At 42.7% G+C, this 14,562-nt stretch overlaps 1 protein-coding gene across 1 annotated transcript in view; it reads left to right on the top strand.

Annotated features, from left to right (window-relative positions):
* The window catches only part of prr12b (proline rich 12b), a 104,356-nt gene that overhangs the window by 82,000 nt on the left and 7,794 nt on the right, over positions 1-14,562 (top strand). Inside the window, exons 11-14 of the mRNA XM_078161418.1 lie at positions 89-1,143; positions 1,267-1,386; positions 11,237-11,334; positions 11,491-11,622. Coding sequence (XP_078017544.1) covers positions 89-1,143; positions 1,267-1,386; positions 11,237-11,334; positions 11,491-11,622 — 1,405 coding nt within the window. The remainder of the gene's footprint in view (positions 1-88; positions 1,144-1,266; positions 1,387-11,236; positions 11,335-11,490; positions 11,623-14,562) is intronic.

Genomic DNA, 14,562 nt, shown 5'->3' on the forward strand with positions numbered 1-14,562 from the left:
CCCCACTTCAAAAAATCTTAACTATTCCTTTAAGACATGGATACTTCATTCACACAGTGTCTTTCTTCTTTAACTTACTTACTGACAGACGCCAGTCACTACCTAAACAGCTGCCCACCATTCACAATCAAACCCCACCTCGAGTGGAGAGAGACGACAAGGAGAGACAGAAAGAGAGAGAGCTGAAGGAGCAGAGAGAAAGAGAAAAAGAACAAAGAGAAAGGGAGCATAAGGAGAAAGAGAGGAAAGAGAAAGAAGATAGAGAACAAAAAAAGAAGGAGAAACAGGAGAGGGAGCAGAAAGAGAGGGACAGGAAAGAAATAGAGAATGCGGAGAGGGAGAAAGGGGAACGAGAGCAAAAGGAGAGGGAGTGTAGAGAAAAGGAAAAAGAAATGGAATGGGAGAAGGAGAGGGAGATGGAAAGGAGGGTGAAGGAGCAGAAAGAGAGGGAGAAAAGACAGAAAGAGCAAAAGGACAGGGAGAGAAGGGAATATGAGAGAGAGAGAAAAGAGAGAGAGCTGAAAGAGAGGGATAGAAGGAATAGAGAGCAGAGAGAGAAGGAGAAACAGGATAGGGAGATGAAAGAAAGGGAGAGACAGGAGAGGGAGTGGAAAGAGAAGGAGCAAAAAGAAATACTGGAGAGAGAACAGAAAGAAAAGGAAAAACATGAGAGGGATCAAAGTGAAAGGGAGAGGCAGGAGAGAGAGCAAAAAGAGAGAGAGAAACAAGAGAGGGAAAGAACAGATAAAGAGAGAGAAAAGAGAGAAAGGGAGTGGAGAGAAAAGGAGAAACAGGTGAGGGAGCGGAGAGAGAAGGAGAAAGAGCAGAAGGAGAGGGAGAAAGAAAAAGAGCGGGAGCAGAAAGAAAAGCAGGGAAGAGAGAGGGAAAAAGAGAGGGAGAAAAAAAGGGATCAGGAGAAAGAGAAAAGGGAGAGAGAGGAGCTGGAGAGGAGAGATGGCACAGTGGAATTCTCAAGGTTTAAGGAAGAGAAGAGAGGAGGAGAGAAGAAGATGGAGGATCGGTCCAGAGCCAAGAGTTCAAAGGACAAGGCGGAGCCTCCTCCCAAGAAGAGGAAGAAGTGGCTTAAGGAGGTGCCATTCTCCTCCTCTGAGTCTGACTCCTCCGTGCCCAGTGATGATGAAGGTCAGCTGTTATGTGTGTGTGAGTGTATGCTACACACAGATTTGTTTATCGCATATTAATAAATCTCCCATAGGTCAGTGTGTTCTGTGTTCTGGCCTTCAGTGAAGCTTCTTTGTGTTTCAGGACCTGTGCGGGCTGGAGTTAACAACCGAGCCATGAGGGAGATGTTCAGGAGCTATGTGGAGATGCTGGTCAGTACAGCGCTTGACCCTGACATGATCCAAGCACTGGAGGACACTGATGGTGAGCACTCAGATTTGGGAACACAATGAAAATATAAATGAATAAGTTGAGAAAACAGCTGAATTGTCCAGAGATAAACTGTTGTCACTTTAATACCAAATGACAGTTTTCAGCCAGTGTCAGGTTGAATGTATTTTTTCAACATATCCTCATACAATGGTTTATGTGATATCCAAATTCAAAAAACAAATAAGTGACCCACAGAGGATGCCATGTCCTTGGCTTAAAGTCATATAATTAATGTAATGTTACAGAGGTTTGGTTTGGGAGAGGAACAAGATGACAACCTACCTTAAAGTGACATAGTTCACTCAGAGTTCACACCGTTTGGAATAAAGGTCTCAAGGGTAAAGTCCTGTGTTTAATGGCCCATCCACCACCCCACCCTGCCTACTTATAGACCACTTGGGACTGCTTCCTTCCTTTCTCCTGTCAGCGCACTGGTCACATTATTGTAGCCTACCAAAATACATGGGTTATGCACAAATTATTGGCTCATGATTAAATTGGATATATACCTATTTTGGTACATTTCTTTCCAAAACATCCAAACAGCGCGGAAGACGGGCCTGATTTTCTCTACCTTACAGTCACCATGTCTTTTCCATTAATTATTGTAGACTCCCAAACTTGATCTGGTCACAGTGAAGATAGAATCTGGAAAGTAATGTTTGGTTAGTGTTTTACTGTAGTTGCATGACAAATGAGTTCAGATTAATTTGAAGGTTATTATGGCAGTGGGTGCTGGTCTCTGCCAGGGTTCATGTTCCCATACAGGATCCTAAGACGCAGCCAGGGGGAGGAAGGGGTCCGGTTTGGGGACCTCTGAATTGCATCTCTGCCTTTTGCAGATGATGTGGTTCTGTTTGCTTTATCACAGCATGGCCTCCAGCACTCACAGGGGCAATTTGCAGCTGAGTGTGAAGCGGTCAGGATGAGAGTCAGCACCTCCAAGTCTCATGCCATGGTTCTTTGCCGAAAAACGGTGGATTGCCCTCTCTGGGTTGGGAGAAAGTTACTGCCCCAAGTGAAGGAGTTCAAGTATCTTATGGTCTTGTTCCAAGAGTGAGGGTAGAATGGAGCATGAGATGGATAGGCGTTTTGGCCTGGTATCTGCAGTGATGCGGGTGATGCGCTGGGACCAGCTTTAGGTAGTGACCAAAAGAATGAGATTGTGGATACAAGCGGCTGAAATGAGTTTTCTCCGTGGGGTGGCTGGGCTCAGCCTTAAAAATAGGGTAAGGAGCTCGGACATCCAGAGGGAGCCCAAAGTAGAACCGCTGCTCCTTCACATCGAAAGGGGCCAGTTGAGGTGGTTTGGGCACCTGATAAGGATGCCTCCTGGACACCTCCTGTTAGAGGTGTTCCAAGCATATAATAATAATAATAACAATAATAATAATATGTATAATAATGACACATTTTATTTGTATAGCGCTTTTCAAAACACTCAAAGACAACATAAGAGCAGTACAACACAGTTAAGAGCAAGAATGGGGATTGAATGCAAGCCTGAACAGGTGGGTTTTGAGCAAAGATTTGAAGGAGTTTAAGTCTATACAGTTACGGATGTTTGGGAGAGAGAGTTTCAGAGGGAGGGGGCAGCAGTGGAGAAGGCTTTGTCCCCCCTGGTTTTGTGCTTGGTGGAGAGGAGATTTGCATCAGAGGAGCGGAGACTGCGGGAGGGGGTGTGACAGTACAACAGGTCAGTGAGGTAAGATGGGGCCTGGTTATGGAGGGCTTTGAAGATGAAGAGAAGGACTTTGAACTGGATGCGTTGAGGAATTGGGAACCAGTGGAGGTTCTGAAGGACAGGCCTGATATGGTCGCGGGAGTGGGACTGGGTGAGGAGACGGGCAACAGAGTTCTGGGTGTACTGTAGTTTATTGAGGACTTTAGAAGATGAACCATACAGAATGCTTGCAGTAGTCAAGTCTGGATGTGATGAATGCATGAATCAGAGTTTCTGTAGCTGAGAAGGTGAGTGAGGGGTGGAGCCGAGCTATGTTTTTTAGATGGAAGAAAGTGGTTTTGGTGATATGATTAACGTGCAGTTCAAATGAAAGGTTGTTGTCGAAAGTGACTCCAAGGTTGCGTAGATGTGGAGATGGAGAAAGTGTGGAATTTGCAACATTAAGGCTGAAATTGGAAATGGATGGTTTTAGTGAGGGAACTGGGGGCTGATTATGATCTTGTCTGATTTGTCACAGTTGAGTTGTAGAAAGTTAGTTTGCACCCAGGATTTTATTTCAGTTAGGCAATTTTCAAGTGTGGAGCAGATTGCTGTAGTGATGGATTTGGTGGCAATGTAGATCTGGACATCGTCGGCATAGCAGTGGAAATGGAGGCCATGTCGGCGGATGATGTTACCAAGCGGGAAGATGTAAATGATGAAAAGGAGAGGCCCAAGCACAGAACTCTGGGGGACGCCTTGGGACAGAGGAAGGGTGGAAGAGTAACAGTTATTGATGTGGATGAATTGCTGTCTGTTGGAGAGATATGATCTGAACCAGGAGATAGCCGTGCCAGTGATGTTGTAACAGGTTTTAAGACGGGAGAGGAGGGTGGAGTGGTTAATTGTGTCAAACGCAGCAATGAGATCGAGCATGATGAGGATGTTGAGGTGTCCAGAGTTGGCGGAGAGGAGGAGGTCATTGATGACTTTGAGAAGAGCTGTTTCAGTGCTGTGTTGTGACCGGAATCTGGATTGAAACGTCTCAAATAGGTCGTTGGAGGTGAGGTGGGTTTTGAGGTGAATGGCAACAATGCGTTAGAGGATTTTTGACAGAAGGGGGAGGTTGGAGATGAGCCAGAAGTTGGTCATGATGTCGGGATTGAGTCTGGGGTTTTTGAGGATAGGGGTGACAGTGGCAAGTTTCAGAGGATCTGGGACTAAGCCAGAGCTGAGAGAGGCATTAGCCCCTTTTCCACCAAAATTTCCAGGAACTTTTATTACCAGGAATTTGTTTACCTGGGTAAAAGAATTCCTGGTAATCTGTGTGGTTTGCCTTTCCACCTCACCTCAAGTTCCAGAAATTTTTTTCAAATTAGCGTGATGACGTAGATGATTCGGTGTGTGCCCTGTATTTGGCTCTGGTAGCTTGGCTAGTTACGTGCTGGTGTAGAGAGTTGGGGCTGTTTGTCTCAGCCAGAAGCTAAGTTTAAAAGTATTTTAAGATACGTGTCAGACTAAGTTAGTCTCCATACAGACAGCTGTCATTTGAGCTTATTAGTAACAATTCGCTGAACTAGCGTGCTGTTGTTGTGTAAGACATAACGTTAGTGTTGGTGGATGAGAGACTGTGGACGGAGCGTATTGAATATCGTTGTCTACATGTTTACATGTTCATGTTGCTGAACTTATCAATACTATGGTCTTTAATCATTTAGCCCCGGGCAGGGGCGGATCTAGAAAAATATTTATGGGGTGGCAAGAGGGGGGCAGGAATTTTTGAGAGGTGGCAACATATGGCAGCGGTATATATACTGAATTTAATCACAGTTATCACAGTTTGATGAGAAATAGTATGTTCACACTACATAAGGGCACGGGCTGCCATTTACAAACTCATACAGACAAACTTAATCTCATGCAATCAATGTCTTGCATTTGAGGTTTCATGTGAAACAGTTCATATTAGGAGTAAGTGTCGAAGGAGGTTCAACAAACCCTGAGTCTAACCCTGAACTCTGAGTTGATTTACCCTGAGATGGGAAACTCTGAGTTACCGGTTCCAGAACAGCTGATTTGAGTTAGTTCAGTCAACTCTGAGTATGTTCACTCTGAGTTAAGCCGACAATAAAAAGCCATCATCAATGGAGCTCCTACTCCACGATTCACCATGGCAACAGGTAAATAAAAGACAGCGCCTCCATTTTAATCCAGTGAATGTAGAGATATTAATGCATGTGTAGCAGGCGGTGCACGTTTATCTTTAAAGGGAAATTTCGGTTTATTTCAACCCGTCTCCTATCGTCCTAAATTTGGTTCAAGTGACTAGTGACATACAGATAATAGTTAGCATGTTAGCCGTTAGCCTAGATACAGCCGTAGCATCAGACCTGTTAAAACGTAAGAGAACGGGCATCCTTTCAAGTGCAAAGTTAGTCCACTAAACAAGCTTTTTTCCACAAAGACCGCCTCATATCATTAGGATAAATGTCAGAGAACACATAGAAAACGACATGTAAACATGTAAACCCTTACCAGTGTGCTGCCATGTTTGTTTATCCCTCTAGCTCTGCTTTCCAAAGCGCAGCCGAAATATATCTCGCCAGCTCTAGATAAAGCCCAGCTGGATACTACTCCAGGTGGAGGTGTCTTGTCCTCGGTCACATCCAGACCTTGAAAATAAGGCTGCAACCGGTCCCATTCCTTGCAACAGAGGCATTCCTCTTCTCTGGGCACTGGGGCACAGCATTCACAGGTACACCACCAATCTCCAGAGCTAAAGCCTTGTGGCAGCCATTCCTCCTCTCTCGTCCTCTAACGTTACCTGTTGCGCCTCGCTCTCTCCTCCTCCATTCAGGCGACCGTCTGGTTCTGCCTTCCAGCTGTTGCTGCTTGTTCAGGCACGCTATGAGATCGCTGCTTGTTCTCGCGATATTTCGGCCGCGCTTTGGAGAGCAGAGCTACATTGTAAACAAACATGGCAGCACACTGGTAAGGTAAGACAACACGTTTACATGTCGTTTTCTATATGTTCTCTGACATTTATCCTAACGATATGAGGCGGTCTTTGTGGAAAAAAGCTTGCTTAGTGGACTAACTTTGCACTTGAAGGGATGCCCGTTCTCTTAGGTTTTAACAGGTCTGATGCTTCGGCTGTATCTAGGCTAATGGCTAACATGCTAACTATTATCTGTATGTCACTAGTCACTTGAACCAAATTTAGGACGATAGGAGACGGGTTGAAATAAACCGAAATTTCCCTTTAAAAGAAGAGCCTGAGTCAGATCGAGGAAAGTGTAAATAAGTTAACCATAAAGCTAATAAAAAAGTTTTATTCAGTGTTGTCCGTTTATTCATCATTTATCAGACTTACATTTCCTTAATGAAGATAAAGTGGTGGAATCTGACTGTGTATCAGGCTGTAGATACATTACATTATATTAATAATATATAATAATATATTTGTTCAGATTTAATCTGATGGGGAAAAACACAAGAGGTAGCAACTGAAAAATAGGAAGATTTAAAACATATAGGCTAGGCTATAGATCAAAGACATAAAAACATGACTGTAAACTCACAGTCTGACCCAGTAATAATATGTTTGGTGATTTGCACTTGAAAAGATGTTGAGGTTAAAATACAGTAGATTTTAAAATGTTGGACATCTATTTGTATCTTGACTCAACAGCATTCAGTGACTTTATTTCAGCTACAAATGTAGTAAATTAAAGACCCTGAAATGCTGCACCATTGCTCACTCAGAAATATTAACATATAATCCCCAATATTAGGCTATAGGAATTATGTTCCATCAGTGCGGCAAATGACATCAGTGATAGAGATCATTAGTCACTGATACTACCTAACTAAAGCTTCATACCGATTTTTAAAATTTAAATAATTAGACCTACACATTATGTGCAATCAACATTTCGGAGCTGCTCTAACAGACTGACAGTCTGATCCTTGTGCACAGTGTTATAAAAAATAATAAATATAAAAAGGACAGAGGTTTGATTCTGAGCTGAGGATGAATTTTCGCTGTGTAATATTTGAATGTAAAGACAAAAACTGATGTCCAAAGAAATTATTGATGTGCATAAATTCAGTAACTTAAGACAGTCCTGAATAACAAACTAATATCCAGCAGGATTTATACTGTGACAGACGGTAAATCTCCGCTAATTAATGTGCTTCGATACAAGCTTTGACACGGACTGAATGAATTAAGAAGTGAAACAGCGTGTAAGAGGGAGGAGACAGAGAAAAACCTAACCTGCTTCACAGACTCAGTTGCCATGGTGATTGATTTAGAGTTTGATTTACCTCTCTTTCTGGAACTGAAAACCCAGAGTTTCCCTCATTTCAGGGTTAACATACTCAGAGTTTTCACTAAACCTGCTTTCTAGAATAGGCTACCCCTCTGGCTCCACTCATTTTTCCAAACAAAGCAGTCTCTTGCTGCTCTGGCGTTATCTCGTGCTGCATTCACTGCAGTCGGACATCGGAGATTCGCACTCGTAAATGTCAAATTGGCCATAACTTTCCTTTGAATTTGTTGCTGCCAACTGGGGTGGCAGCAGGGGTGGCATGGCCTTCTTTTAGGGTGGCATTTTCCACCCTATGCCACCCCGGTAGATCTGCCCATGGCCCCGGGGCAAAGTTAGTACTGGGTTTTGGTACCCATCCTTAATCAAAACACAAACAAAGTGAAGCTTGTAGAAATGAAATAAAGCTTGCAGCGGCTGCCTGCACCAGGAAGTGTGTGTGTTCCACCGATCAGTGTTCTTCTGCAAAGAGCCCCGCCCCTCAAGAATTCCGGGTAATGTGAAAAGTCCTACCCCCTGCTAGGTACTTTTTCCAGGGTAAATTTGGGGTTGAGGGAAAGTTTTTTTACCCGGGTAATTTTGGTGGAAACGCGCAGAGGTTTTTCAAAATTCCGGGTAATTGATAAAAGTTCCTGCAGTGGAAAAGGGGCTATTGATGGTTCTGGAGATGAGTGGGAAGATAGAAGGGAGACAGCACTTAACAAGAGAGGAAGGGATTGGGTCGTGAACTGATGTAGAGTTACTCATACTTGTAATGGCTTTTGTGAGAAAAGAGTTTTGGGGTTGTTGGAGCCAGAGTGTATGAGATGAGACTAGTAGTTGGACCGGGCTGTGTTGAGTGCGTTCTTGTAGTGTAGCAGGTGGTCTGTGTAGGCTTGAAGGTGAACTGTTAGGCCAGTCTTCTTGTAGAGTCTTTCCAGCTGACGCTTTCGGGATTTCTTGGCGTGGAGCTCAGGGGTGTACCAGGGGGCAGAGTGAGTGAAGGAGACAGTTTTAGTTTTGATGGGGGCCAATTGATTTAGGCAGGAGGAGAGGGCGGTGTTATAATAGTGGACAAGGTCAGTGGGGTCGTCAGAGAACGGGGGAGGGGAGGTAGATATTATGCTGGTGAGTGAGGCTGAGAGAGCTCAGGGAGTGATGGATTTGAGATTTCTGAAGGATATTGTGCGTTTTATGGGTTTGGATATTATGTCCATAGTGACTGCCAGGTGGTCAGAGATATGGAGGTTGATACTGGAGAGGTGGTGTAGACCAGTTGAGCAGACCAGATCCAGAATGTGTCCATGCGAGTGAGTGGGGAAGTTTACATGTTGTGTCAAGTTGAAGCCATGTAGTAGATCCAGAAATTCTGTGGGAGATTTGCAGACAGTATTATCAATGTGGAGATTGAAATCGCCAAGGAGGAGAACAGAAGGTGAAATGGCACAGAGCTGGGTAAAAAAACCCCAGAAAAATCAGACAGGAAGGAGGGGTGTGGCTTGGGGATGGTAGATGATGGCAGAGACCAGGGGAGTCGGACCAGAGAGTTTGAAGACAAGATGTTCAAATGAGTTAACTGCAGGGATGGAAATGGTGGTTATTTTGATGTCCTTCCGATGAATAGCAGCAACACCATCTCCACGGCCCTCAGGGCGAGGTTTGTCAGTGTATGTGAATCCGGTGGGTGTGGTCTGATTAAGTAAAAAATAGTCCAGGTACCATGTTTCAGTGATGCAAAGAAGATCCAGGTTGTTGTCAGTGATGAATTCATTCAGGATGAGGCTTTTGTTGTTCAGAGATCGTGTGTTGAATAGAGCCGTTGCTTTGCTGCAGACATTGCTTTAGGACAGTTTGAGAGGACGGAGGAATAGTAATGGGTAGTAAATTCTGGGCACGTCTGTGAGCAAAGTAAGGCTTGATTGAGTAGGTTCTTTCAGTGATGATTACAGGAATGTTTGTGGGAAGGAGAACATAATCGGTGGAAACATATTGTGAAGGGCTGGGAACTGTAGGATGTTTGGGATTTGACCTGGAGCTGGCTGTTGAGGTTAGTGGCAGTTGCAGTTGGACCTTGTAGGGGGAGAGTTTGTGGGAGCCTGTACTCGCAGAATGATATGTAGAGGAAGAAGAGGAATGCACTGAGGAGGGTGTGTGGCATGTAAACAGTCACGGACGCTTGTTTTCCATGGTGTGTACAGTGTGCGCGATGTTAGCTGCTAGCATGCAGCTACCTAATTTGCTCAGGTGCAGTCCGTCATGCCTGTAGAAAGAGGGGCGAATCCAAAATAAGTTAAAATTATCGATAAAGTTAAAACTGTTCAAACTGCAGGCGGCCCAGAGCCAGGAGTGGAGAGAGAGGAGTCTTGAGAATCGCCCTGTGCCACGGCCAAGTGTGGGAAGGGGGCCGCTGATGAAAATTGACTTCCCACAGTCTTTTAATGTGGAGAACAGACTGTTAAAGTCATTCTTCAGCAGTTCGGTGTGAATTGCAATCCGTGCATCTCTATTTACCACCTAAATCTATGCCCTGCATAGATTTGATATTTGCCTCTGATGCCTTGGCAAGAGTTGGGGAGGGGAATGATTTAAAAAAAGAGAGATTGCATGTGATTACTTTTCCATTTATGTCAGTTCAGAAGGTCCTTGGTGATGGCAACTGAAATATAGAGTAGAGTGAAAAGATCTGACCCGTGCTCAGTGGAACAAATTTGAGGAAGGTACAGCAGCAGCTCTAGGGGAAGTCAGTAGCAATGGATACATTGATGAGTACAGTACTTCTGTAAGTGCAATGATCTTGGCCTCACTAGGCGTTTTGGAACCAAATTGCTCTGGGGATTCTCTGAGAGGAAGTGGCCAGTATGGAGATCCCCTGAGAACTACATACCGTCAAGGGCTGTATCTCCGTTTGTATCCGCACAGCCAATAGGAAAGCTGAGGTGATGTACTGTAAGCTGGCTGGCGGTTGGTATAGCACTATCACATTCACCTTGACAAGTCAAAAATCACATTGTATTTCCATCATTGCATATACGCTCAGTAAAGCCTGGACTTGTCGATCCTTCTGTTTTCTGTTCTTTACATGGCTAACAGGTTTTTTAAAATGGTGGCTACCGCTGCTGCATTGGCTGTGTTTAACAAGTCAACGCACACTTTAGTCACTTTTGCCGGAGAGTACCTATTCTGAAAAAGGAGCTAAAAGAGTCCTTCAAAAAGGTGTTCTAAGAGCTACAGTCATAATTTTTTATGATGCAGATGCAACATAAAGAAGGGTTCTGAGAATTGTGAAGAAGTTCCTCTCATCCAAGAACGCCTAATGACAATCCCTAATCAGGATACTGCCAAAAAAATGCTTTACAGTTCCATGGTGAAACAAGGATTGTGAGAAGGCAGTGAATAATAGAAAACAGACTTTGGGAAACATGCACATGTATCCTACTGGCATACATTTGGGCATGTTGGAGTGTTACACAGGTGAGATGAGACTTAGCATCTCTCATGTCTGAGGCCTTAGTCCAGGAAAAAAAAGCTCCTTTGTGGAGGTAATGAGTTGCAGCAATGAGTTCAAGGAACTTCTGATCATGTTCATGAGTGAGGGATAGGATGGAACATGAGTTAGTGAACTGCTTAGATGAAGAGGTGGAGGCAACATGCATTTATTGCAGTGTAGGTATTGTTTATATGAGGTACATCTTTTTCCATGCCAGTGCTGTTGTATTGAAAACCACCACTGGAACCACTTAACATACTTGCGCCTTTAAAGCTCTTTGCAGGTCTTTCATGATAATAGTCAGTGACAGTGATTCAAATGTAAGATGTTAATGATTTTGATGTTCTTTGTAGTGACAGTTGTACTACTTAAACTCCTCAGATGAATTGTACCTCCCACCCATGAGGAAAATTGATAGCCTGCTCAGTGAACAGAAAAAGAGGTTGTTGAGGAGAGTCAACATGAGTGTTCAGCACCAGGTAAAACTTTTTCACATTCTTCAAGTCTGTTTTACAGGCACCTCTCAAATTACTGTCTGTTAGAAGTTTCTTTACACCAATCCCATTCCCATGTCTATGAGTGTAAACTTGAGCTGTACTTATATCTTTGACTGCATTCTGCTTTCCTCTCCCCAGGAGGCTTTACATATATTCCCCAAAATGACGGCAGACCCACTGGAATCTGGAGTGATCAAAGTTCACCTTGGCGGAGAGGGCTACAACCGCAAAACTCTTAACCGGGTCAAGAGGAGTATTCCTAAGCAACAGGTCAGAAAGAGCCCTTTACACTGAGTAGTTCTTACCACTGCGATGCACAATGCTGCCCTTGAGGTTTTACATGTGTAAAATGAGAAGTTGGTGAGGTGCAGGAAGTTAGCCACAGATGCAGCATGACAGCATGAAAGTTCATTCCTAACCTTTGGGGAACAGAGTACAATATGTAACAAAATAGTCAAAGCTCAATTGTTCTTTCACAAGCTTTCTGGGCTTTCACTCACATGTAATTATGGAGTTTCATGCAGTTTTTAGACACCCATGTTCAAATCAAGGCCAGAGGAAAGCCAAGAAACTAGGGATGTCCCGATCCGATCCTCGGCGCCGATCATGTTATTTTTACAAAATCGGTAATCGGTAAAAGATCGGAGAAATCAAAACAACAACAATGGCCAGGTTTTTCATCTATGTTGTTCACTGTTGCCTCCGCTTTCCAATGTATAAAGTGTGGCGATCCTGTATATTTTATAAATATATTTTTTTTATAAGACAGTCAGCTGATGGCTTGCTCACCTCCAGACATTGAGGTAACGTTACCTCCAGACACACCCACCGTTGCTATCGCCAGTGGGATGGCTCGATCAGCTGAGCCCAGGTAGACCGGCCACTACATTATGCCGCTCCTGGCAGTATGACAAGTGAGAAATGAGCCAGAAGTCCTCTGTGTATTTGGCCTACCACGGCATTTTACACCGCTCAAAGTCCGCGAAATAGGTGCGCTTCACTGTGGAATATCATCCATCCGGCCACCGGCCTCACCTCAGAGATTCCGCCACGGATATCAAGGGATCCTATGGAGCCTCCACACCCGAAACAACGCTGGAGCGTTACGGCATTCACTCACGGCCCCGTGAGTTGGCAAAAGCCGGGGGTTACTTTCCGTTTTATTATTCCTTATTTGGAACCTTAGGGCCGGGTTGATTTATTGTTTTGAAACTAAACTGAGTCAGAGCAAACAGTGGATTTTCTTTACCTCCTTGTTTACGAGAAAACCTGGGGTGGCATTTTCTTTTGTTTAGCGAACTGTGTGGATTGAACTGAATTGAACTGTGAACTGTGAACTGTGTGTTATTTGGAAATCCCGGAAGGGAGTTTTTAGTTTGAACTTGATTGAACTGACTGAACGGAATGGAGCATTTCTTTTCTTTGGTCAAAAAAATATATACTTTCTTGAAACTGATTACAGTTGTATTTGTGTTTTTGAAAATTGAGTATAATTCTTTTGTTCTACAGAAACCAGGTAAAAACAGTTTTATTTTGTTTGTTGAAGACAAGAAGATATTTAATTTGTTTAAATGTTGTGCTGCTGAACCACTGATAAGCTTTTTGGATACTATTTAAATAAAAAAACAAACCTTATGGGAGAACTTGGATGCATTCTTTTTTTTAATGCTTTGCAAAGTATCGGATTGGACTCGGTTTAAAAATAAAGGACTCGTATCGGATCGGATGCAAAAAAAATGTGATCGGGACATCCCTACAAGAAACCCTCTCAAACAGGCCAATTTCTGAATGTTGAAATCAGTTACAACTTGTTGTCAGTGAGGAGGAGGATAATGACAAGGTGCTGCAGGTCCAAGGGTTACTGCAGGCTAACGGCTGCAAGGAGTTGATGATGAGAATCACTGTACACTGTATTATCAGAGCTCACCTGAAAGCCTGCAGCTCTGTGGTGAGGCTGCTACTGACAGGCTTTCTGATAAAATGCTCACTGAAGTTTATAAAGTATGAATCAGACATGTTGTGGCTGTTTAGGATATAATGATACTCTTGTGAAAAGTAGAGAGGTAGGGAATGCATTAGTTAAATGACAATTTATTCTACACTAATGTCAAAGATGATGAATGTTTGGATTTATTACAGAACAGCTAAGCAGTTAACCTCACTACATTTACTACATTTTTATCATAAAGTTGGCTGATAAAATTACTTGTCTGAGCAAAGTTGAAAAATTATCAGTCACATCAAATTAAAATTTAATGTCAGCTGACTGATGTTAGTTATATCCAATAAAGATGTTCTGAATTCTGAAATGTTTGAAATGTTTAAACGATACTAGGCAGAGTGATGTTTCGAGCCGACAGCTCTTCCTCAGACTTCTGATAAATGACAGAAAGTCACCATCCTAAATACCCATAGTGTCTGAACCAGTCATGTGACGTCCCACACCTGTTGCTCATATTCTTAATAAAAATAAATAAAGAAATAAAATATAAATATAATTAAAGCTGCTAGCAGCGTTGTCGGGACCTCGGCTTCACGCTTTTTTGGCTTCCAGCTCACGTAGAGATTTTGAATTATTTGTGAGAGGCAAAATGTTGATAAAACAAGCTATGTCAATAGAATGCAACATCCACGTTGAAATGTAATACACTGTCATGATAAAGAAATTATATAATGTGAACAACATGGTGTTTGTCATGCTGTTAAGAATTGAAGTGTACCCCATGTTTTGTAAAAGACAAAGGCCTGTTGTGACAGTACTCCTGTTTTGTGTGTAACACATTGTGATCTAAGTACATGAATATATATGTACATAATATAAATTTTAACTGGATAACAATACAGTATGTAATTAACAGTCATGATCATAAATGTAGCAACAGAGTTATCAGTATTAAAGGTTGTAGTAGTATGTGACAGATGGAAAACGGTGGTATATACTGTAGGTGGTGTTTAATTTTTTCAGTAAAATAATGTACAAGTCCCTATAGACAGAAAATATCACCTTTCCAAAAACTGCTGTAAAAATATAATATATTAATATTTTTGCCACATTGAACAAGTCAATCTTTTAGAACTACTGTAGCGTGAAATATACATATTAAATATTAACTATGTTTTGAGGATTTTAATTGTTTAATGGTTTGTTTCATAGCTCTACTGTTTTTATAGGGGGAAAAAAATTTAAATAATTTCCATAAAATACATGTC

The sequence above is a fragment of the Epinephelus lanceolatus genome, chromosome 18, assembly GCF_041903045.1.
Source record: "Epinephelus lanceolatus isolate andai-2023 chromosome 18, ASM4190304v1, whole genome shotgun sequence".
Classification (NCBI taxonomy): Eukaryota; Metazoa; Chordata; class Actinopteri; order Perciformes; family Serranidae; genus Epinephelus; species Epinephelus lanceolatus.